Source organism: Vidua chalybeata, chromosome 16 (genome assembly GCF_026979565.1).
Source record: "Vidua chalybeata isolate OUT-0048 chromosome 16, bVidCha1 merged haplotype, whole genome shotgun sequence".
NCBI classification, from domain to species: domain Eukaryota; kingdom Metazoa; phylum Chordata; class Aves; order Passeriformes; family Viduidae; genus Vidua; species Vidua chalybeata.
In genome coordinates, this window is record NC_071545.1 from 224,790 (window position 1) to 248,845 (window position 24,056).

The 24,056-nt window shown below is 42.9% G+C and overlaps 2 protein-coding genes across 4 annotated transcripts in view; both read right to left on the reverse strand.

Annotated features, from left to right (window-relative positions):
- Positions 1-1,609: 1,609 nt before the first annotated feature.
- JPT2 (Jupiter microtubule associated homolog 2) lies at positions 1,610-14,437 on the reverse strand. Its single transcript, XM_053958097.1, is given in 6 exon segments — positions 1,610-4,003; positions 4,782-4,827; positions 7,078-7,220; positions 7,679-7,824; positions 14,312-14,382; positions 14,384-14,437. Coding segments are annotated over 6 exon segments (645 nt in total). The 3' UTR covers positions 1,610-3,818.
- A 6,141-nt stretch (positions 14,438-20,578) lies between these two features.
- CRAMP1 (cramped chromatin regulator homolog 1) overlaps positions 20,579-24,056 on the reverse strand; it is a 47,200-nt gene continuing 43,722 nt past the window's right edge. For all 3 annotated transcript variants that reach the window (XM_053957393.1, XM_053957394.1, XM_053957392.1), the window contains one exon: positions 20,579-22,661. In XM_053957393.1, coding sequence (XP_053813368.1) covers positions 22,497-22,661 — 165 coding nt within the window. In that variant the 3' untranslated portion in view covers positions 20,579-22,496. The remainder of the gene's footprint in view (positions 22,662-24,056) is intronic.

Genomic DNA, 24,056 nt, shown 5'->3' on the forward strand with positions numbered 1-24,056 from the left:
ATAACGGTTTCAGCAAAGCTTCAAGCTGAAATTCAACAGAAGACACATCAGGGGCTTGGACAAATTGCTGGGTGGCCAGCTCCACCACACCATCACCCAGGTAGCCAAGACACTTGGACATCCATATACCAGTGTGATCATATTGTACATAAGCAACTCTGACAGCCTTCCAGGGAACATACTACAGCAGTTACTCATTTAGTGCTTAAATAATTGTCTCCACGCATCACTACTTTATGTATCTTCTCTCACTAGACAAGCCCCAAGAATGTACTTTGGCTAGTCCAAGTCTGATTAGCCTGTATAAATAATTCAAAAAACTCACAATAATGCTGCTTAGAACACCAACAGAGAGGACATTAATCTTCCTCGTTGAGAGTGCAATGCAGGGTGTGATGCAACAGATGGACAGTATCAGACTGTGCCTGCTTAAAAGGTTTTGCATAGTAGCCAGCAGTCTTCACAGAGAAAAACATGCATGATCTGGGTTAACTGGCACACATGAGATTCAGGAGGGATGACACACTGCAGCTGGGCAGTTCACTAGAGCCATGAGGTCTTGTACAGGACAGACACAGTGACATATTTAGGGACTAAGCAACACATATGCCTAGAACCACAGATGACTCATGAAAGCATACAAGTCCTCCTTTAACCACTTCCTAGACTAAGCTCGCTATGGACACCAGAATTTTCCTTCCCAGATTGAAGCAGCAACTCTGATAATATTCTATCCCAAATGTTTAGCTACCAACCAGCAGTTTTGGGGAAAGCAATGAGGTAACACACAATTGCAAACTGGAGCTATACTGCAGTCTACTGATGGCTGCAGCTCAAAGGAAAAACAATACTTCATTGCTAATGTGCTATCTATCAAGGACATTGTCACATTCCCACACTATGCAGATCCCACCCAAACTCTACATGTTTCAGAGGAGAGTTCTGAACTGTAAATGGCCAAACACAGAAGTCACTGTAGGAGTGAGGGCTGGCCGAGAGGCTCTGTGAGCATCACAGTCTGGAAGTTCAGGGATGAATGCCGCAGACACACAACATCCTGGCTGAGAGGTCACTGTGTCCTGCTCACCTAGAATTGCAATGTCTGTAGTAGCTGGAGTTCCTTCCTCTGTCAGCCAAGGCATTCATGAAGGGTGGTACATGAATGGTGTTTTATGCACTCACTAGAAACACACAAGTGAGGATATGACTTCTCCACATAAAGAATATCCCTCGCTCAAGGGGAATTACTATGTTTTTCTACAAATAGCCTTAACTATTTAAAATATTTGAATATTTAATTCTATTTACAATATTGCTGAAGAACATAGCAGAATCCCAATGTGGTACAGAACATCATGGAATGTTGCCCACAAAAAGGTATTAAGCTGAGCTCTTGCTACTGTCCTACCCCTCTCCCCAGGGATAAGAGGCATCTGTCTCATGTGCAGCCTTGGGCAGGATGTCACAGCTCCTGAGCACAGTCCCATGTATGGAAGGCCAGAAAATATATGTGCAATTTTTCCCATTTCAGACCATAAAATTCACCAGCATATCTATGGTGAAATAGAGTACTGACCAATTTATAAAAGCAGGCATCTATAGCACACAATGAAGTGACAAAATACTTGTTTATTGGTAAACTGCATGTTCTGTCATTTGATTTCCAATCCCCTTCTGTCCCAGAGAAATGCTCAGATCAATCTTACTTGAAGAGCTGAAAACATTGTTTAGATTCCAAAGAAAGAAATGCAAGTAATTTAACAGAGTTTAACTAATTTAAGGCCTAGTTAGAAGTTGCTCTTTAAAGGACAGGCACTGAAGCCAATGCACATCATGTACTAAATAAAAGATGCCAAATGCTTGGTATTGCAGATAGCATCAGCTACACCAGAGCCTGCAATGTAGGAAGCAGCCTCTGGTTGACTTTTCTATATGACAGCTTCCTGTCAAGTACTGGAACAAGGAACTGAAATGGCTAATGTGTCTGAGACTCAGCCAGGGGCTGGAGAGCACAGACCCAGGAAGAGGTGCTAAGAAGTACATATTTGGAACTAATATAAGTTCATTCCAGGGTTGCAGTTTGAACTACTGCCTTGTTTTCCTGGGGGGAAAATTAACAGGCAGCTCCAAACCAATCTGAAAGGTACAAAGGCATTTGAATCCCTACTTTCCATGGCTGTTTCTATCCTAGCACTGCCCCATATGTTTCACTATTTGAAAAGGCAACTAAGTCAAAGCAGTCACCCACTGCTGCTGACACAAGGGAACTGTGCGGCCTAGGAAGCATTACAATCACAGAAAGGTTTAGCACCTGGCCCAGCATCCCGTCTCAATGGCAGTTGTTCCCAGGGAATGTGGGCTAGAACAGCAGTGGATATACACAATAAGGCCACTTGTTCTTTGGTGTACCTGAAGAGCTGAAAACATTCTTTAGACTCCAAAGAAAGAAATGCAAGAAATGTTTTGATGTCAGATTTAAAAGGGCAGTATTCAATATATTTAACAGTAAGCACCTAGAGTTAACATTCATATTGCAAAGCTCTGGATAGGATCATAAAATCCATTCAGAGAACAAATCCTCCCCCAAAAACATCTGCGCAAAACATGCACATCTTCCAAACATGATTTATGACAGATTTTAGTAATACAAACCTTCTGTTTGTGCTGGCTTTGATTTTCCAACTAAGGTAATCTACAGCAAAATCAACTACAGCTCTAGGTTGGGGAGAACTAACATCGCTTTCCCAACAAAAATCTGAGACAGTCAAAGGCAAAGGTAAGGCTGACGAAAGACAGGAGAATTCACTAACAGACTCAGCACAGGCAAAACCAACAAGAAATTCACTGTGGTGGAGACAGGAGAACTGTCCTGGTTTCCACAGGGAGCCAAGTGAAAACCTGTGCAGAAACTAAGCCCTTTTTACAAAGGCTGGGTCAGAGTGACCTGGCTGACACCTCACTGTATGCTCCATGGTAAACTTCCAAGTTGCCTCTGTTCAAAGAGTACCATAAAGCTATTGTTTGCACCCACATCTTTACCAGAAAACATATAAGCACACAACTAGAAGCACCTACATGAAACAGCAAGTTGGACTGCCACATGTGAAGAGCTAGTCACAGTGATCAGCAAATTACTAAAGGCATCCAAAAGACCTGAATACCTAGAAAGGGGAAGACCACAATCTTTACAAACATATGATTGTTTATGAGTATAAAACTTTCAGCATATTTTGTCCTTGTATCAGCAATCATGTGCTGCAAGCAAGAAAGGAGAAAAAGAAGCAATGACTGAAGACACTCTTAATCATGGCAGCACTACTTGTTCCTGCGAAACATATTTATATTCACACGACTGCAAGTCAGCTCACGCTGGAAGCTGCATCCCATTGCCTAGGGGAAAGCCCAGCCTACCTGCTTTACTTCAAAATCTTCAAGTGCGACCTTCAGGCCCCTTCCCATTCACAATGTTTGACATGTTGACTGTATGGAAGCCTGATTCCACAAGAGCGTCCTGAGCCACAAGCTAGCTAAGAACCTAACAGTCTGAGGAACTCACCACTAAGTAGCACTGATTTTTCACAAAGTTACACTAATGTCTGGCTCTGCCACCCACCCAGGCAGGCCAGTACTCACATCTTCCACAAGGCACCCATTCCCTCCCCAGCCCTTCCTCCCCAAATCACCAGGTTATCCTTCCTATATACTCTAACATAACCCTCATCCATCTGCCTAAGAATCTATTCACAAGCAATAGTGTATAAACTGACCTCACCAGCACAGACAAGACTTTCTCCATTAGTGACAGTGACACGATGACCCTAATAGAATGCAATGCTGGATTTCCCCCCGGGCGGATTGAGGACTTTGTTGTGCGAACGTGGCCTTGGTCCTAGTCGCGGTTCGTGATTGTCTATCTTGGGTTCTGGCTCCTTGCATTGCTCCTCTTTGCCCAGAGCTTTTTTCTCGCTTCCATCTTCCAGCTGTGGTTTGATATTTTCTGTAGCTACATTAAAGAAAACATATTAGATCGTCAGATCACTCACTATTCTGTAGTGCACAAAGTGCCTCATCTTCTGGCGGCTGCATTTTTTCCCACATCTCCCATCCATAGCACACCAAGGTTTCTCATTACCTGTTCATTTTTCCTGAAGGAAACATGTAGTAAGAAAAGAATTTCACTTTTCTCAACAATTCCTCTCTTCCTTCAGCAATCTTTCTAATCTTTCATATCCTTTCTAAGGATATAAAGACTGAGCAATACACCTTCAGAATTATTTTGGCAGTTGCAGGTAATTAAGAGATACAACGTACCAACCAATCTTTTCATACTGAGCTTGAAAGCAGGGTACTCATTCATTCTTTAACAGTTAGCTGAGCAACAATAAATTTTGTCAGTCAGCTGTTTATTATTTACAATTACAGAAGGCCAAAATTAGCCATTTGAAGGAGATTGCAAGAGAGGAAGTGGTAACCTGGTAAGATGTTTTGCCATATACAGATTCCATACATATTGGTATATACACACACATACACACAGACACACGGTATCAAGCAAAGTCTAAACACACAGACACAGAGTATCATGACTCACACCTGTGTTCTCCTCAATAAGAGGAAGAGAACCATTTCCCCGAGACAAGCGATTAGACTTCTGACTAAACTTTTCAGTCATATTGTCCTAAAAACATGAGACTAAGGCTAGTGTTTAAGCAGAAGCACAAGAAACTTCCTCATAGCTTATCTTCCCAAAGAGAACAAAGACAAGAATTTCTCTTGCTGACCTTCTAGCTTCTTTGGTATTTCCTCTTCTTTTAAGACAATGTGATCCTGCAAAGAAATCAAAAACTATCTTAGTGTATTACTGTTCTCAAACAGCAAGTCTGTTGCAAAGTCCTTCTGGAAATTTTGCTTCATTTCTAAGTTTATAGATCACTGATCAAATAAAAGCAAGTTGTGTGCAGCCCTTCATCCCCTCCACTTCTACAGAACCCCAAAAACAAGGGCACAAATCTTCTATGTTATGGCAAGGTGCACATCTCAGACAACTCATTGAAACATGGATGAAAAGGCTACATTAGATCATCAAAATGGTAAGCACAGCAGTGGTGGGTTAACTGCCAGACTCAATTTTAGAGGCCTTCTCCAATCTTAAGGATTCACTGATTTTAGGAACAGGAATTACCATTCCTGTCAAGTACCTGCTATCATGCAGGAGAAGTTGGTATACACCACTATAATACATGTACAAGCAGCCCTTGAAGACCCTATTTGTACATAGTAACTCCTCTCTTCAGCAAGTATCCCAACAGTCAGGTAATAATCAAAACATTTTAAGATCATTTCCCCAACAATCTGAAGTGACTGTTGGAAATAACACAGCCACACTTCAGAGAAGTGTGCTTTCCCACCCATGAAACTCAACTCGCAGGTCTTTTTTACAGCTTAGTATATCCCACAATTTCAATGCTCTAATTAATGACATAAGAATTTCCACAGTGGTGTCCTCCATTTAGTCAAGAATTCATGGGAATTACAGTTACATTCCTAAAAAGTAACTAAAAAAGAAAGAGTGACCATCCCAATAAAGGGGTACAGAGAAGCAAAGCAACGCCCTCTCCTACACCAACAGCACTACTCCTGTCAAAACCTAGCTCCCAATCTTATTTTTCCTCCTCATCTTTTCATATGGCCCCAGATACTATTCAGAACATGCATAAAAAGAAAGCACTCTACCAACACCTTAAATTTAAGGGGAAAAAACAAAGGCAAGAAAGTTAAATTGGATTGATACTTTCTTCCTAAGTTTCCAGGAAAAACTGTTTTCGGCACAATGACAATTTCTGTCCTGGTTCCAGCCAGTACAGGTTAATTTTTGTAGTAGCCAGGGAGGACAGGGTCAGGACCTGAAGCTTATTCTATACCACATCATGTGCAGGGTGTGGAGTGAGCGGTGGTGGCTGAGCAGTTGGGGTAGTGCTGTGTTCCGTGTGGTGAGCCCTCGCGCGTGAACTGTTCATCCTTCTTGTACACTCCATTATTAATTTTGTTGCTGTTATTGTTCTTTTCTTATCTCATTGCTATTTCCAATAAATTGTTCATATCTCAATCCATTATTTTTACCTCCAATTTCCCTCCCCTAGCCGCAGGGGGAAGGGGGAGGGAAGCATGAGTGGTGCATGTTTTGGAGTGTTTTCAGTGGGAACACTAAACTGGGGAATACTATTCCTAAACCACAGCAGTTTCATAGAATGTTAAATTTCCATGCTATTTGACATGCCAAAAATATTATCACCATAATAGCTATTCACTTATTAGTATTTATTTAGAGTAAGGCAGCAGGTGGTAAATCTGCATATAGGGCACTTAAATACAGTAACTGGTAATGTATCCTGCTTTTTCCAAACTCAGATGTGGTCGTAACTACAAGGAACTATTACACATCCCAGAGATCAAAACTCAACTGTATAACCTATGTGTAACAACTGTAACACTATACTAAGAGACACTTTTGTCTATCTTGTACAAATCAAGTACCTGCTGGGCCTGACACCACTGATCCAAAGTTCACTTTTTCACTGTTGATCACTGTAAGCCTAACCTGCTGAAGTGCTTTCAAGGTGACTGTAGATACATGTATTTAAGAGAGCTGAAGTGCACAGCCAGGGCTCACAAAGGTTTATGACTGTAGCTCACCAAATTCCCAAGTCTGCATCAAGATCACATCTGCCAAACTGCAGAATCAGGAGAAATACCTCCTCCCTATCCAGTTTAAATGCCTCTTGTCTCTGTCAAGAGCTCCAGGTGTACCTCACTTACAAGAAAGATCAAACACTTTTTTCTTTTCTTTTTTTTTTTTGAACGCACATCCACAGTCTAATTAATACTTTTACAACAAACTGCAAAGATCTGATACGTCTAAAATAACAAGCTATCAAAGAGACTTTGGGAATAACTGTCTAACTCCAAGTCACTCCATATATATTCAGTTCTGTTCTTAGGGAGAGCACAGGCACATGACAGAGTACGACAGGACCCTGAAGCTGCTTCTTGATCTGACAGCAACGTTAGTACAAATACCTTGGGTTTGTTCGGGTGTGCTCGCACAATGCTAGGAGAGACAGGAGACCCAAAGATATCGCTTGTCTTCCCACCGGGTGGATTCAAGCGTGGACGAGGCTGAGCAGAACTAGAGTCCTCAAAGATGCCACTTTCTTTTCCTCCTGCAAGGCAGTTGTTAAGACTTTTGTTCTAGATTAGTTTTATCACAATATATTGAAAAAAATTAAAAATATATAATTCAAGGACTTCTACAATCCTGCTGCCTAGGGACTTAGTTGTATTTGCCTAGCTGAAATTCTTTGCTACAAATCACCTGCAGGTCTCAAATTGAGCTAACTGCTGACAACTCTGCAATAGGAGTGGTTTCCTTTCATCATTTCTTAGAACCTCAATTTGGAAAGAATTAAGACTTGAATAATGTGCTAAAAAGTTTGTGAACATGCACATCAATGAAATATTCATATATTCAGAAGTTTGAAGAGATTTGCTGTTCAAACCTACTCAGTATACAAGAATGCAACATGAAAAGACAGATCCCAGTGTTCCAGCTTAGGAACACAAAACCATTCTGTGCTGCAATTCACAGCCCAGTCACACAGAAAGAGGGGGAGGCTTTTACCTGGAGGGTTTGTTCTTTTTGGAATGTTCTGAGGTTGCTCTGATGCTCCAAAGATATTGGATACCATCCGGTGTGGCCTGCTTGAAGAAGACACTTCTGTACTCCCAAAGAGATTACTAGAGTCTCCCCCTGGGGGCTTCAATACCCTATATCACAGAATAAGAAACAAGATACAAAAGTTCATTTAAAATTTATAGCATTCAACATATTTGATGTCCCCTTCCCACTCTCTCCTTGTATGTAACTATCCTGATTTTAATTTAATTTAGGTAATTCTGCTGTATCTACTTTTCAAGAGCTGTTTTAATATTCTTAAGTTCAGCACAAATATTGCCAATCTCCTGGTCAGTCAACTTGATCATTAAGGTATCTATGATTACATGGAATGATCCTAACACTGCCACCTACATATATGGCTACGCTATCTGTGGTGTTCTAGAAACAAAAGAGATTAAGAGAAGCCATATGATGGTTAGGATTTTAAAAATAACCACTACAGAATCAGACTTTCTGCTAAACTACACATACGAACTTTGAATCTGTGATACAATTCAAACCCACTGACTTTTAAATAAAGGCAGACATTTCATAACTACTAAAAAATTTGCTAGTGTCAACCATCAGTTATCATAATAGCTGCTGTAGTTTAGAATGGAGAGACAAAACACCAAAAAGCCAATTCTTTAGTGGTCAAGCTGCAAATCCATTAAACCTAATGCTTTGCACCAGAGGATATCAAATGGATCTGCAGAAAAATTGGAGCTTACAGCATAAATCACCTGACTTCTTGAAAACTTACCGTAAGTCATGCTTGTCCTTCAGTAGTTAATTCCATAGTTAATGCCTAGGACTTGCTCAACAGACTACAGGTTCTGCCCCAAAAAGGAACCAAACTACTATTTGGGAGTAGAATCAGTGGAAATTAATTGGAAAATTAACAGAAATGCACAGGAAAGAGATTAATACCTAAATATGGCTAGAAATAAGTTCAGCAAAAAAAAAAAGGGCCTGGGAGTGCTCGTTGACAGTGGCTGAACATGAGCTGAGTGTGCCCAGGTGGGCAAGAAGGCAAATGACATCCTGGCCTGTACCAGGACTAGGACAGTAACCTCTGCTGGGCACTGATGAGGCACCTCAAATCGTGGGGGCAGTTTTGGGTCTTACGTGGCTGGAGCATATCCATAAAAGAGAATAGAGCTGGGGAAGGGTCTGGAGCACAAGTCTGGTGAGGAGCAGCTGAGGGAGCTAGGGGGGCTCAGCCTGGAGAAAAAGAGGCTCAGGGGGAACCTTCTGGCTCTGCACAACTCCCTGACAGGAGGCTGCAGATGGGGGGGGGGTTGGGCTCTGCTCTCAGGGAGCAAGGAACAGGACAAGAGGAAACAGCCTCAAGTTGTGCCAGGAGAGGGCATACTGGACATCAGGAGGAATTTCCTCACAGGAAGGTTTGTTGAACATTGGAATGGGCTGCCCGGGGCAGTAGTAGAGTCACCATCCCTGGAGGTGTTCACAAAATGATTGAATGTGGCACTTAATGCTCTGGTCTAGTTGACAAGCAATCAAACGTTGAACTCCATGATCTCAGAGGGCTTTTCCAACCTCAATGATTATGGGATTCCGTATCAAAAATAATTTTTACAGTTACATATACCAATTACCCAAAGTCTTAGCAGCTGAACAAAGGTAGCAGCTCAATAATACTACTTCTAATCTTAACCCTTGATCTGGAACCTAAAGTAACCTTTGCTTTTAAACCTAGAGAAAAGTTATAAATTGCAAGATCTTGATCCCACCCTACCTGAACACAATTCAAATGTCAGTGAATTATTACAATCCCTCCTCTCCCTAGCCCTGTGACAGTAGCATGTCATTACAGGTGAGCTACACCGAGTATAAAATGAGGTACGTCTTGGTGCCAAAGATCTACTCCAGTTTAAGATTTAATTTCACAAAAGTAGAGATATTTGGCTGCTCTGTCAGAAAGTGAGCTTTGTGTGCATTTCAGATCTTAAGATGCAGAACACAGTTTTAGGTCTTTTGGGAAGGAGAAAAAAGTTCCTCTTTTAGTCTGGGAATAGTTTATGTTATATGTAACAGGTATAATTCACGCTATTTTTTGCATGATATATATATAATATTAAATAGTTGTTAGAATGTTCCCTTTGGCATTAGAAGCTTCCCTTCTCAGGCAAAACCAGGTGTGTGTTGAAACCCGATTTACAAGCAAAAGGATGTGGCTCGCCAGGAGATGGGCCTTATCTGAGGCGATAAGGAGACACCCAGGCACTGATCATCGCGTGAACGACCCGAGATGGACATCAGGAACATCCCCCGGGCCGATACATGTGAATACCGTGTTCCCGTAAATTTCATCAAGAGTTGCAACGACACCGGACTTCGAATTGTTCTACCTTGTCGCCGAGAAGGAAATCTCATCAACTTATGGGACTTTGAATGAAACAAAGGACTGAATGCCGAAATCCTGGGTTCAGGCAAAATTTTCCCTATAAAAATCGCTTATACCAGGATAGTGGTGTGGGAGCATAGAGTGAAAACTCTGCTGAGGCTGATCTCTGTGTCTTGCACCCAGCACAAGATCCCGGGCTCGGCACTCTCCTTTTCCTTGTGGCTGGCTAAGTTAGATCTCTATTGCTAAAATAAATTCTTTTTATTTTTTTTAATTTGGCTGGATCATTTTTCATTTATAACAGTTTATATACACAGTACTAGCCTCAGAGGGACTGTCTTTGCTGGCCAATTTCAATATTTTAATTCTTAGTATGATTGCGGATTTAATAAACGCCTTTAGCTTAAGGAGTAACTAGAATTTTAGCAGATAGGACAACTCCTCGTCCAAAGCACAGCTTAGATCACACAAATCTTATTTATTTACAATTTAGTGACCAAAAGACTACAGATCCAACTAGCCTCTGTGCTCTCCACTTATTTTAGAAGACTTAAAACCACAATTAAAGCAAACATTGTATAGGTAAATTATGTATTTCAAACATTCACAATGATCCAGAAACCATGAGGCAGTTTAAGTATTTAAAGCGGGGAGACAAAGAAAAGGGAACTCTACAAAAAGCAGCTTGGGAAGGGGTCTCTGTTAAAGTTGACTCCTCTCACAAATTATTTTTTACTTTACCTGTTCTTTTCAGCTATTTTTAAACTGCATTTAGTCTTTCTTGCATTCCAACTACACTAAGTATACCAGCAAAGAGACTGAAAGGAAGTAAAAAGCTGTTTTTACAGCTGGAGTCTCTTACAGCCCAGATTCATTCAATTTACCACACTGTTTGCTTAACACATGCCTACCAGCACAGGAGGGAATAATAAAATAAATACATTCAGATTTTTTTTTAAGAAAAATAACCAGTCAAAAGAATCAAATTGATTTTCATTCCTGCAATGGGTTTTAAGAGCTATTGCAAAAAGAAAGTCTAGAGAAAATCCATTTTAAGATTAAAAGTCTTGATAGTTCAGTAAAGAAACTTCATCAAAATAAATCCAACACTGATTAATCTTATACTGTCCTCTTATTTTCAGCTTAGTAGCCACACTATGAAAACCCTATTGTTGAATAAATTAACCAGAGGCATAACTGGTGGTACTTACAAGGTAGAAATCAGCACAAGTACCTTTCCTGCCAGCATCCCACAAAATAATGTATTGACTCTACATACACAAAGTGGATTTACCATCTCAATTTCAAGAACTTCGAAATGCTGGGAACCTTCCAAGCATTACATAAACTTTCAAATGGCAGTGACACCAGGTTAATAAAATTTGAACCAATACAAAGTCAGATAACTAAGTCATTGATAGGAATTACCAAAAATAACCTTGAAGTACAGCAACAAAGTCTGTCAGCTGATGCAAACAAGAGGAGAGATTTTTGCACTTGCTCCCTCCAACCAAATATGTGGGAGACAACAAAGCTATTTTCTTTCTGTGTAGCCTCTAGAGCACTGCTGGCCTCCTTGTACTACCAGGTACTCAGTTCTAGAGCAGTGAGACATGCAGGTCCTCCACACCAAGAAAATCAGATTTCACCTGTAAATCCTACCAAAGGAAAACAGCACGCTAAACCCAGCAAGCCAAGATGAGCTGCACCAACAGTGTACACAGAGATTTAACACATACTTTAGTTTATACTTTATTGTCATTTTAGTTTACATCAGTATTATGCCAGTTTATACAGAGACATTTTTGTTTCTTCTATGTTGGGTTTTTATTCCTTTGGGAAGGTGTTGCTTTATTCTTTCAAACTGTGAAAAAACAACCCTTTGTCTTCTACAAAATCTAAATCTGCCTTTCTCTCCCTCCCCTTCAGCAGACCAGAAGTTTGTGAACTCTTCTAAAACAGCTAAATCAAGAGCCCTATTCTGCAAGTTTAAAAGCCCCCACTAATTGCTTTTTTCTCTTCTGGCATATTGGAAGAATTTTAATTAGTTTTTCTGGTCTTTTTTTAATCCCCTACATTCTAAAACAGTTGAATTTGAATTCCCTTTCCTCATTAAGCCTTTCAGTCAACCTATGGAAGTCTAATTCATTACTTCAAGACACCCTCTACATAATTTTTTCTTAATCCTGCCTGAAAGTTAAACACTGAAGTTTTACCAGTTTTCAGACTGTTCTAATATAGTAGATAAGTGCTGCATTATACATAAGAGACTAGCAGAAAGCAGGTGTTGAGGTTTGGAACTGCAGGCTCTAAAACAAGACCAGAGGTGCTGGGGTGCTCCTGCAGTGGGATCAATAGAGACTCATGGCTCATTCAACAGCTCACTCACAAACAGCAAGCTGCGTTATGCAGCCATGCTCTTGATCTGAAAGCTCCAAGACACTCTGCAGTGGCCCCGATGAGAGTAGAGGAACATGAGTACTACATTTCCAAGATGGTTACATTTACCATTGTCAGCTCTTTGCAGTAGTTGTGAAACTGCTCATACACAGGACAAATCGAGGGTATGTTAATACAATACATCTTTATAGCGCACAATAGCAGAATGATACAGCTCTGTCCTGCTTTGCTTTTAGAAGCTCTTAGACATGTAGCACCAGGTTTTATTTTGAAAAAGCAAAACTTGATTAAAAATACAAAGTGTCATTGTTAAAGCTTAATAAAATAAAACTAGGCAGTTAATTCGATTCAGCAAACTAGTTGCTTGCTCTATCACTGTGGTCATTTACAGGATCACTAGAAACACATTTCACTAGACAATTAAGTGAAAGCTTTCACTTAAAATCTTTTTAGCATGATTTACTTCTAAGTGTAATACCCCTGTACTACAAAGTTCTCAAAATGCAAACACTTGTTTATAATTTTCTAGGCAAGATTTTCACACTAGGAGGACTTTTTTTCCCCACTTCCACAGCTGGTGGTGGTTGCTGCAGGGATTTGGAATTAGGCTCAGATTTAATTAGAGCAACTTCTACGTATCAAGAACTGCAAAAGGATTTGCATTCTCACTAAACAAAGTTTTGTTCAGGGAATGAACAGAATAAGCTGTGTATTTAGACCAGGTACTTTTGCCCTTGATGGCACAGGCCATGAGTCGATGTAGTACACACCTCAGAGACCACGCTGCAAACCCGCTAAAGGAAGTTCCTGCGGTGCTGCCAGAGTCTCTGGTACAGAGCTGTGAGTGGCTCCATCCTGCTCTCAGGCACCACAAACACACCCCGACACGGCAACAGGGAGGAAGCTGTAAGGCCACCTTTGCTCGCTGTTAACTAACACGTTGCAATGGTCTGCCCGGAAACCCAGTTTATGCGTTAAACGTAGTTTCAAAATTACTATGTAAACAGACACTTCTCAGAGACTACACCAACGACAGAGCATCCTCAAAAGTCTTCTTCTAAAACCATGTCACAGCTTGGAGCGACTGGAATACGGGAAAACTTACAGCGTTAAGACAATTTTGAAACTCTTCCTCCTTCCCGCACGCGACACCCTCGCAGATGGATTAATCACTGCACTCACGCCCTGCAGTATTCAGGGTAACTACCTTCCTCCAAACAAAAGCAATATACTTCAACCTCGTAGGGCGAAAACAAGCCGACATCTGCTTCTGCAGGCGTTTGTGCACAGAGAGTAGCTGTGCCCCCTCGCTCCCCGTGAGCAGAAACACGGTGGGACGAGGTGCTCCCTAGCGCTGGGCCCTTCTCCCCGGGCTGGAGTCCTTGCAGGAGCTCTGGGGTCAGGCCAGGCGCGGCAATCGTGGGCGCCCCGCCCGGCCCTGGGGCTCTCCTCATGCGCCCCAAGCGTGGCCTCAGCCCTAGGCAGCACCGACGGGAGCGCAGTGCGGCCACTCCCCGCCCAGCCTCCGGGGAGCGGGACAAGTAAACTGAGGGACGGCGAAGGCACCAGCCGCGCGCTGGCTTCTATCCGGCAGTAAGGGAAGTATGGGGGGGGAAGTAAGGGGGCTCCGTTTCCGCCCGCTGCAGCGAAGAGGCCCCTCGGGGGGACCCAATTTCCTCGGCCAGAACCTACATCCCCGACCCACCCCCGTCTTCCCCTCACGGCCCTCAGCTGGAACCCACACCTCCCGCGCCCAAACAAAGCTCCGCCAAGGACTCCGCGCCGCCGACTCTTCCCCCTGCCCAGGCAAGCGTCCCCCGCCGCCCCACCTGGAGCTAGGCTTGGCCGGCTCGGCCTCAGCGCCCTGGAACATGGTGGCACTCTGCAGCTCCGCTCCACAGACCCGCTCCAACCGCGCCGCGGGGAGCGCCGGCCGCCCCGCCTTGCTCGGCCATTGGCCGACTTAGCTGCCCATCATGATGAGCAGCCTATCGAACGCAGTTTACTCGCTCGAGATCCCCGCCTGTTCGGTCAGCCTCGCAGAGGGAGGGAATCTTAAAACGACCCGCGTCGGCGCTCAACCTGGATGCCTTCCATTGGTTACACTGCCGGTCCGTCAGAGGGAACTGCACAGCTATTGGCTGGAGGAAAGGCGGGGCGAGCAACGGGAGGGTATTTAAAGAGACGGGGTGGGGCAGGCGTGTGGGCTGTGGTAGTGGGGTCTGGGTCTGGGTCTGGGTCTGGGTCTGGGTCTGGGTCTGGGTCTGGGTCTGGGTCTGGGTCTGGGTCTGGGTCTGGGTCTGGGTCTGGGTCTGGGTCTGGGTCTGGGTCTTACAGTCGAGCCTTTATGTGTGAGGGTTTCACCTCGAGATGGCGATGCAACGCAGAAAACAGAAGGAAGATCATTGTATGGAATACCCTCAGGGAGGACTTCGTATCCTGCTGCCCTCCACAGCGTTTCCGAGTTCGAGGATACCCAAGCAGCAAGCCCCGAGCCCCGCCCGCACCCGGCAGCCCTCGGCAGTCCCTCAGGCGCGGAGGGAGCGGTGCAGCGCGGGTGGTTGAAGCGGCTCCAGGGAGGGCGGGCGACCCGGGCGAGCGAACACGACATGGAGCGGGAAGGGCGCTGCAGCGCAGGCAGTTTGCTCAGTTTTCTGGTCATTACAGTTGCTGAGAGAACTCAAATATACGGTGCTCACTCAGCAGGGAACTGAGTCCCTTAAACTCACCAAAAAAGATGCAGTGTCTCAGACTGAATCTCAAAAAAACCATGCAAAACCTCCCCTTAGCCACCCAGGCTTCTGGCTGTAGCTAATGCCTGAGCCTGTCGGTGGATTGTATCAGTGATGGGCAGCTGCATCAGATAAGACCAGGTGGATGACCTGTCCAGCCTGGTAGCAGAGCTACAAGACAAACTAGAAAGGCTGAGAAATATTAGAAAATCAGAGAGGGACGTAGACTGGTGGAACCATGCTCTGGCCTCCCTAAGACAGGAGCATCCAACAGAAAGAAGATCCTCCAGCAAAGAACAGGTACCAGTTGTGAAGTGAGAAGCAAGTGGAGGGTAATCGATACTCGGGGATGCAAGCAAAATTCTTCTTTGCCCACCTTGCTTTTCCCTCACAGTTACACTCATAGGCAAACTCAAGAAAAGTGGGATGGATTGAGAGCTGCCTGAGTGGCAGATCCCAGAGGCTCATGATCAGTAGTACAGAGTAAAGCTGGAGACCTGTCACTAGTGGCTGTCCCCCAGGGTTCTCTGTTGGGCTCAGTGTTGTATAACTTGTTAATCAATGATTGGATGAAAGAGCAGATGTGTCCTCAGCAAGTTCACTGCTGATACAAAGGAGTGACTGATACTTCAGAGGGTTGTGCAGCCCTTCAGAGAGACCTCAACAGCTTGGGGAGATGGGTAGAGAAGAACCCTCTGAAATTCAACAAGGGGAAATGCAGCTCCTGCACCTGTGTAGGAACAGCCCTGGTCACCAGTGCAAGCTGGGAGCCAACCCGCTGGACAGCAGTGCTGCAGAGTAGAACCTGAGTGTCCTGGTGCACAGCTATCTGTCCCTGACCAGCTGTGTGCCTTGGGGCCAAGAAGGGCAATGTTGTCCAGGCCTTAGAAAGAGTATTGCCAGCAGGTCGAGGGAGATGATTCAGCCCTGGTGAAGCCAAATTTGGAGCATTGCATACACATCTGGGCCCCACAGTACAAGAGAGACATGGAGCTCCTGGAGCAGTTCTATCTGAGTGTTACTAAGTTGGTCAAGGGTCTGGAGAATCTCACTTATAAGGAAAGGCTGAGGGAGCTGGACCTATTGAACCTTGAGAAGAGATGGCTGAGAGGGGACCTCATTAATGTGTATAAATATCTAAAGATGAGTATCGAGAGGATGGACCAGGCTCTTCTCTCTGGTGTCAGCTAGTAAAACAAGAGGCAAAGGCAGCAACTGATACCCAGGAACTTCCATGCAAACATGAGGAAGAACTTCTTCACTGTGCAGTGACTGAGCACTGAACAGGCTGCCCAGAGAGGATGTGGAGTCTCCCTAATTGGAAATATTCCAGAACCATCTGGACACAGCTCTATGCCATGTGTTCTGGGATGACCCTGCTTGAGCAGGGAAATGGGATCAGATGACCCACTCTGGTCCCTTCCAACATGATCAATTCTGTGATTGTTGTGTGTCCGGCCTTTATAGCTCATCTGGCCTTGTCAGTGTGCACAGGGGTTTGCCAGCACAGTGTTGAGCAGAGTTTGGCTGCTATGATCCATTGTGGCCCCTGGCATGTGTCCATGTTTTGCTCACAACTCTGTGGCTGAAGCATGGGATGACTGCCATATGAAAGCCACCAGCTGCCTGGACAACCTGCATCGGGAGGAGATGGTATAGCTGCACCTGCAGAGAGCCAGCATTTGCATGGCCTTTCTAACCATTTTTCATTGACTGTAACATTACAAGCTAACATTTTCAGCTGAAGGTTTTATTTCACAGCTCTACAGCTGTGATATGTCAAGAATTAAACTCAGAGGCATAAATGTAGCAGCACACTGCTGCATTTGTTTTGAAGGACTGAAAAAACCAAATCAAAGCTAAAAAAAAGCATGAAAATTATGTACTATCACTGCAGTATCTTGTTTTGCTAGTAATTTTTCAGACTCATTCCTTTTGTTTTTACAGTCTTGGTCATTAAGGGCAAAATTAGCTAAATTTTGAGAGAAGATTCAGTAGCAGCTTTGACAGAAGGTGGAAAAGATTTAAAGGTCTTTTATGCTGACAAAGACTCACAGCCAGTAGAGGGGAGAAGCTGCACAGAAAAGAGCTCAAACTTGGTCATAGCCCAATTTTCTCAGTAAACAGGTGGGAGAGATAACTATGCACTTTTTGGATGGGAAGGAAGTATCAAAATACTAATAAAACTTATATTGAGCTTTTTAGAACATTCTTAATTTCTGATTGATTATACACTTGTACTTTCTCAGTGCAACATTAAAGCTGCCTTTTTGTATGTCGTAGAGATCAAAATTCTAAAAGTGTTACTCACCTATATCACAGGAACTTCAGGCCTCGAGTCCAACTTGCCCAAAGCAGGGTGTGCTGGGTCAGCCCACCTTTCTATGGGCTTCAGTTAGTTTTATCTTGGAAAGCTCTGAAGACAGACTATGCAACTCTATCAGGGCTTCCTGTTCTTGAGTCCTGGGGTGAAAAGGTGTTTCTGGCAGTGGCTGTATAAAACATGATGGCCTGAATACAACCTCCACAGCTGAGTTTCTGTCTATCTGAAACTGTGAAAGGGAAAAAAAAAAAACAAACAATAAAAAAAACAAAAAAAACCCCAAAAAACCAAAAAAACAACAAAAAAACCCACAAAACAAAAAAAAAAACCAACAAAACAAAAACAAAAAACAAAACAAACAAACAAAACCCCCTAAACTAAAACAAAACAAAAAACCAACCAACCAAAAAAAAAACCAACCACAAAAAACAAAACCAAACCCAAAATATACACTGCCATTCTACCATTTTTATTGTACCTTCTTGGTGGTGGTGGTTGGGATTTTTTTGGTGGTTTTCTTGTTTGTTATTCTCTCTTCCTCCCCCTTGTTACTAGTGCCCATGGACCCAGAGATGCCATTCATGATAATCAGCCCTCTGGTTTGCCATATTTCTGGAACTCGCCATGAGCAGACACTGCTGAGAATGGAAGCTATAAAACAAAAACAATCCTACCAAAATTTTCTCTGATCATGGTGAGAATCAGCAAAATTTTGGGATGGGAGATGCCAATGGGAGTTTGTCAACTGATTTCACTGCAATCAAATCACCCTGAAAAGCTTGACCTTATGGACGAATCTTAACTCCCGCTCCCACAATGCCATGATCACGTAAATAAAGCTTAAATGAAAAAAATCTGAGAGGACATGAACAGCAAGGAACACACGGGACACAAGTTAGACCAAGTATTAGTATGTATTTATGCACAAGAATAAAAACAGCTTTACAAGTTGAATTGGAAATTTAAACAGAAGAAGTTTAACAGTTTTTGTATATTATATTAAATAACCAAAACACTTTTTTCCAAAATTGGTAAAGAATAAATAATATAATTTACAGTATGGTACAAAAAATAATCAGTAAGGACAGGCATTTTGCTTTATACATACACTATATAGGCATATTTATAATCTATAAAACAAATTCACATCTCAAACAAGCCAGAAACCTTAGATGATATGGCTTAACTATTATTAAAAGAAACAGCATTACATTTTGCTGCCAGAACCATAAGCTCTAAAGCAGTTATCATGTTTCAATAATTAATGATAACTTATTGCCGTAGTGCTTGCCAAGGTTTCACTTAGGTAACATTCACAACCTGCTGTGAAATTAACAGATTGAAAGGTTTGAAAAAGTTTTAAAAAAGTGCAGTACTTTCCTTATAAATGCATCTGAAGTCGGAGTGTAGAAAACAAAATGCAACTGAATTTCCCCTCTGGGATCTGCTGTCAGTAAATGAGATGTCTTTATAGGTTAGATTTGAATCAAGTCATTTAATTCAATTTAGAAATATAGAGGGTGTCAAAAAAAGGCTTAACAATGCTGTATGAAAAACAACTACTATTCCTATACTTAGTAGATTTAGGGATGCAGGATAAAATGGATTGTGTGAGTGATCAGGATGCAACACCTTGTACAGATCTCTGTCAGTGTGTGCACACACACCTGCGTGGATCCAACCTTGGCCTATGGTACTGCTCTGCACCCAGCCCATGGTGATGAGATACTGAATCTTCTGCCATTTACACTGTCAGCTACTCAGAACTGCCTTATGGTCACTGAGAGGGAAAAACATAGAGCAGTTAATCCTAGACCTGGAGACTGTTAGCATCCCTTAGTCCTCTCCAACACCTCATATTGCCCCAGGAAGGTACTAACCTTATGAAGTCACTTCTACCTCAGAAATGATACTGTGTGCATTTCAGTGTCACTTGCTTAGATGTCTGCTTAGCCTGACATTGTCCCTCATATAGATTTTGTTACTGTTGTTGGGGAAGCTGAAATAATTAAAATTGAAGAAGTTTTGACTATTACCACCCCCCCGCCATCTGCGCACACACATGTACACGTGCATGTGTGTGTGTGTGTATACACCACCTCCTTAGCAGTCTCAGGCACAAACTGACGATGACTACTATTGTAAAGCACATTCACCTAAAATCTAGAGCTGGTCCAATCAGAGATGTGTTTAAATGGCCATTCACATAGTAAGGGTAACAAATACTGCATCAATTCAGAATTACCACAATGATCTTAATTAATCTTAAGTTCTTCCCTTTTCCTCAAAGGGCTTTATTCTTAAAAAGCAGTTTCCAATACATTACATTTCTGAAATCAAATTCTGCTTCATAATGCCAACTTTTAAGGGGCTGACGCCAAGCACATTTCTAACCCCAACATTCTGAGTGCTGAGTGATTTCTGTAATTTATACTCTGTTATTACTGGTGGTTCAAGCCCACTTGCAAAGGTTCAGGTTATTAGAAGTTTTCTGATGTCATGGCATCATCAAAAATAGCCACTTGTGCTGCCTTCATTCTGCAGTTGGATCCTTCCCCCTGGGTAGGCCGAGGCAAGACAGCTGACAGCTCCCCATATCAGAGGCAAAAAGCCTTCATGGATCAGGATGAAGTGTTCTGCTCTCCACTCCTACGGCAGGTACAGCAACACTGGCCTTTATTCTAGGCAACTTCAGAGCCAAACCCAGTGACACATCCACTGCGTTACCAGCATCAGTAGGGAAGTTGAAAAGTTTGGCAAGTTACAAATACACTGGAGACCCTCACCTTACGCTTACAATATTTAGAAGTTTAAGAATGAGAGTTCAGATTTCTTTTTAGACAGTACTTGATTAGACTGTAACACATTTCCTCCTGCACATTCTGTAATCCACAGCCATAGTAGGTGCCTTCTACTTTTGTCCTGCAAACCTGAAGGATTTCTGGAGACACAGCATATAGAATAATCAGCATTAGTAATGGAGGAACCCAAAACCAAGAGGGAACAACCTGGGAAAGTCCAAACCAAAATACAGCTAAATATAAGTAAAACTGAAAAGTTTTAGTGGGCATGACTCTTGAGATTAACAGGTGTCTTCTCCATACCAAGGGGGAATGCTCAGAACAAAACAGGCCCCAGCATTCATTTCTGTGATAGCCTTCAACTTTTCCTACTCCAGATTTATGTGATTTCCTGACAATTCTGTCAGAATTCTCAAACTAGGCTCTGTGTGCATCAGAAAACTTGTTCAATTTTCTCCTAATGACAGAAAACACAAGGCCAACTCCCTAGAGGCTAAAAATCATCAGCCTAAAGCAGAGTGTAGGGACTGGGCAAACAGCAAACAGTGTCAGTGCATTGTGAGCAAGGTACAATAGACTCCCAGTCAAAGAAATGCCTCCTACAAGTAGCTAAAGGCAGGCAAAACTACATCCACCAAGTATAGTGCAAGTTGGGAAATGAACCCATGATAACAGCCTATGGGATGGAGAAGGTTTCTTTATTCATTATTAATACAAAGTTGAGATGTATATAGGAACAGCCCCTTGGAAAAGTTTAGAGCTACTCATACCAGCCAAGGAACATCCTCTAACCGGAGAAAAGGACAAGTGCTTACAAAAGGGGCACAACAGGACAGGAAAGGAAAGAAGAAAGGAAAGGGAAGAAAAGTCGCCTGAGTTATAAAGCTAGAATTGATGGACAACCAGCTCTCCAGAAATTAACTATGGATTAACTATTAATTTGCTATCCTGTTGAAGCCACTGGAATCAGTATCTGGGTTTTTCCTAGAGGAAAACACAACATTAAATGCACAGGAATTTCAGAGAGGGAGTGCCAGACCCACTCATGCCTGGGAGTGACTGTAATGAAGAATGATGGTGAGGTACTAGAGAGCATCTGGAGCTCACAGAAGAAAGAGGAAGTAGGGAAGGACTAAGGGATTAAGCTAGGATTTGAGACTTCTCTTCATAACATAAAACCAATCTCAACTGCTTTAGTGTTAACCTAGTATTTGTTCCTACACATTACAATATTCTTTCCTATTTCCTCTCCCAGGTAAATCCTGAGTTTTTGTGACGATGACAATATTTATGTTTCCAGCAAAGCCAAGACTAATTATGACACAGTTTTCCTAGTGTACGCTCTTTTGCCATGTTTCTAGACCTAAAAAGCAACTGTTCTTCAGGGAGAGCAATAAAGCACTCTCCCACTCACAGAGTGAACTGTGCAATGTGCTGAAGAACCTCAAAGGTTAAGAATATGAGTGCAGTCAGGGTGATGATGATTGTGATGTGATGGGGTTTAAAAGTAGGGGATCCAAGCAGCATGGGAGGAGGGCGGATCAGAGCTCCCCTACCAAACAAGCAAGCAGGTGTGAGCGCTGCTGGAATGGTCAAAGAGCCAAAGGAACAGAGTAGTCTGTAAGAACACAGCATGAAGGAGTGGCAGTGTCCTGGACAGAGTGCAAGAACTTCAGTTTGACTGAATGGTAAGAAGACTGCCAACTAGGACATGTCAAGATACACAATAGTTCCCCTACCCACACCTACACTTCATCCTCCACAACTTTCATGGGGATCCAAAAGCATGGCATTTTGATCACTACACAAACAATAATTCATAAACAGGAGCTTGTGGCAATCCCATCCCTACTTGAGCTGCTTGCTTAGGCTATTCCAAAGTACAAGTCCAGGACTGTCCCACAAACCTGCAATCTTACACCACTGATGCAGGGACACACTATCTCCTGTAATGTTATTCCATGTTCTGGTGTTGCCAGCATATTGCACATTCCAGGACTTGCAAGTACTTCTTGAGACCTTTGAAACCAGTGCTTCTCTGTTACAAAGAAGCACACAGAACAGGGATAACTCAGATTCTGCTGCTGCCCTCAATAAGTTCCAGCTCTGCAAGCTCCAACTTAGCTGAACAGTCTGTATCAGCCTGCTGGTCATTCCCTTACTGTGACAGATCCCCAGTCGGGGGACCACCACTTCCTCCATCAAATAGGATCTCCCTGCGAGTGGGCTCAGGTATCGACAGTTCCTGGGCAAGGTCATTAAACCGAGATATGTAATCTATGCTGTTCTCATTCATCATGCAAGCCAGCTGGGAATCCACCACCTGGAAGAGACAAGGAGAGAAGAGATGAGCTACATGTCAGTGGCAATTTCATGGAATAACTGAGGTTGGAAGGGACATCTTGAGAGCATTTTTTCCAACCATCTCACTTGAGCAGGGTCAGCTTAGAACAGGCCACCCTGGACCTTGGTAGGTGCTGAATTATCCCCATGCACAGACATTCCAAAACTCTCTGGGTACCCTGTTTCCATGCCTGATTACCTCAAAATAGATCTCTCGTCTTCTAGTGGAATTTATTGTGTTTCAAATTTTGCTTGCAGCCTCTAATCCTGAGAAAAGTCTGGCTCCCTCAGCTTCCTTCCCAGCCTCTCCTCATATGAAAGAGACTCTTTATCTCATTTGACCTGAGTTAGAGAACAGCTCTTCTCATCCACAATTAAATGGAAGCTTCTAAAAACCCTAACTACCTGTAGTCTCAATGGGTCTTACCTGCTCCAATTTAGCATTAAGGTGCACAGGTCTAAAGATACTACCTCTACCACAAGAGCTGCTCTCCTGTGCATAATGGAGGCTTACCCCATTTTCTTGTAAAGGGAGTTGGTAATACTGAGGGCTGCAATGTCAGTTCAAAATCATGCAAATAGATTATAATATATTTCTTTAATTAGAACACACCTTGACAACTTATTACCACCAAGCAAATAGAATCTTCATATTTATGCCAGAAGTGGATCTGTGTTTCAGGTCTGAAGCTGCCAACATCACACTAAATCAGCATGAGCTTGCTGCAGCTCCCAGCTACATGGTCTATACAGAACCTCCTTATCCAAATCATAAAGGAAAGTCCCCAAGAAATTACAAGTTATGTGGTGTTGTACTGAGTTAATAACTAAACTGTGGGATAACTAAGACTGGAAGGGATCTGAACAGGTCTCTAATTCAACCACCTGGTCAAAGCAGGTTCTCCTGTAAGGACAGACCAGCTCACTCGGAGCTTTATTGATGTGAGCCCTGGAAAGCTCTGAAGACAGTCACTGCATAACATCTCTGGGAAATCTGTTTCCTTGCCTGCCTATCGTCAAAGTGAAGTTTTTCTATAGATAAAGCAGAACCTTTCTTAGTTCAGCTTTTGCTTGTTTCTCCCACCTCCCATCACCATTCTGTAAAGGGCTTGCTACATCTTCCCAATGACCCTACTGCAGGCATCGGCAGGCAGCAGGGTCCTTCCCACTGTGAAGCCTTTTCTAGACTGAACAAGCCTAGACATCACCCTTTCTTCACCACCTGATCCTCCTGGTAAACCTCAGATGAACTTGCTCTGGTTAGTCTCTCTCTCCTATATATTGGGGGTTCAAAACTGGTGACAATATTCTAGGCATGGTCTCACAGCAGGTAGATGCTACTACTCTACAGAGTTGAGCACGTTAATAACAATTT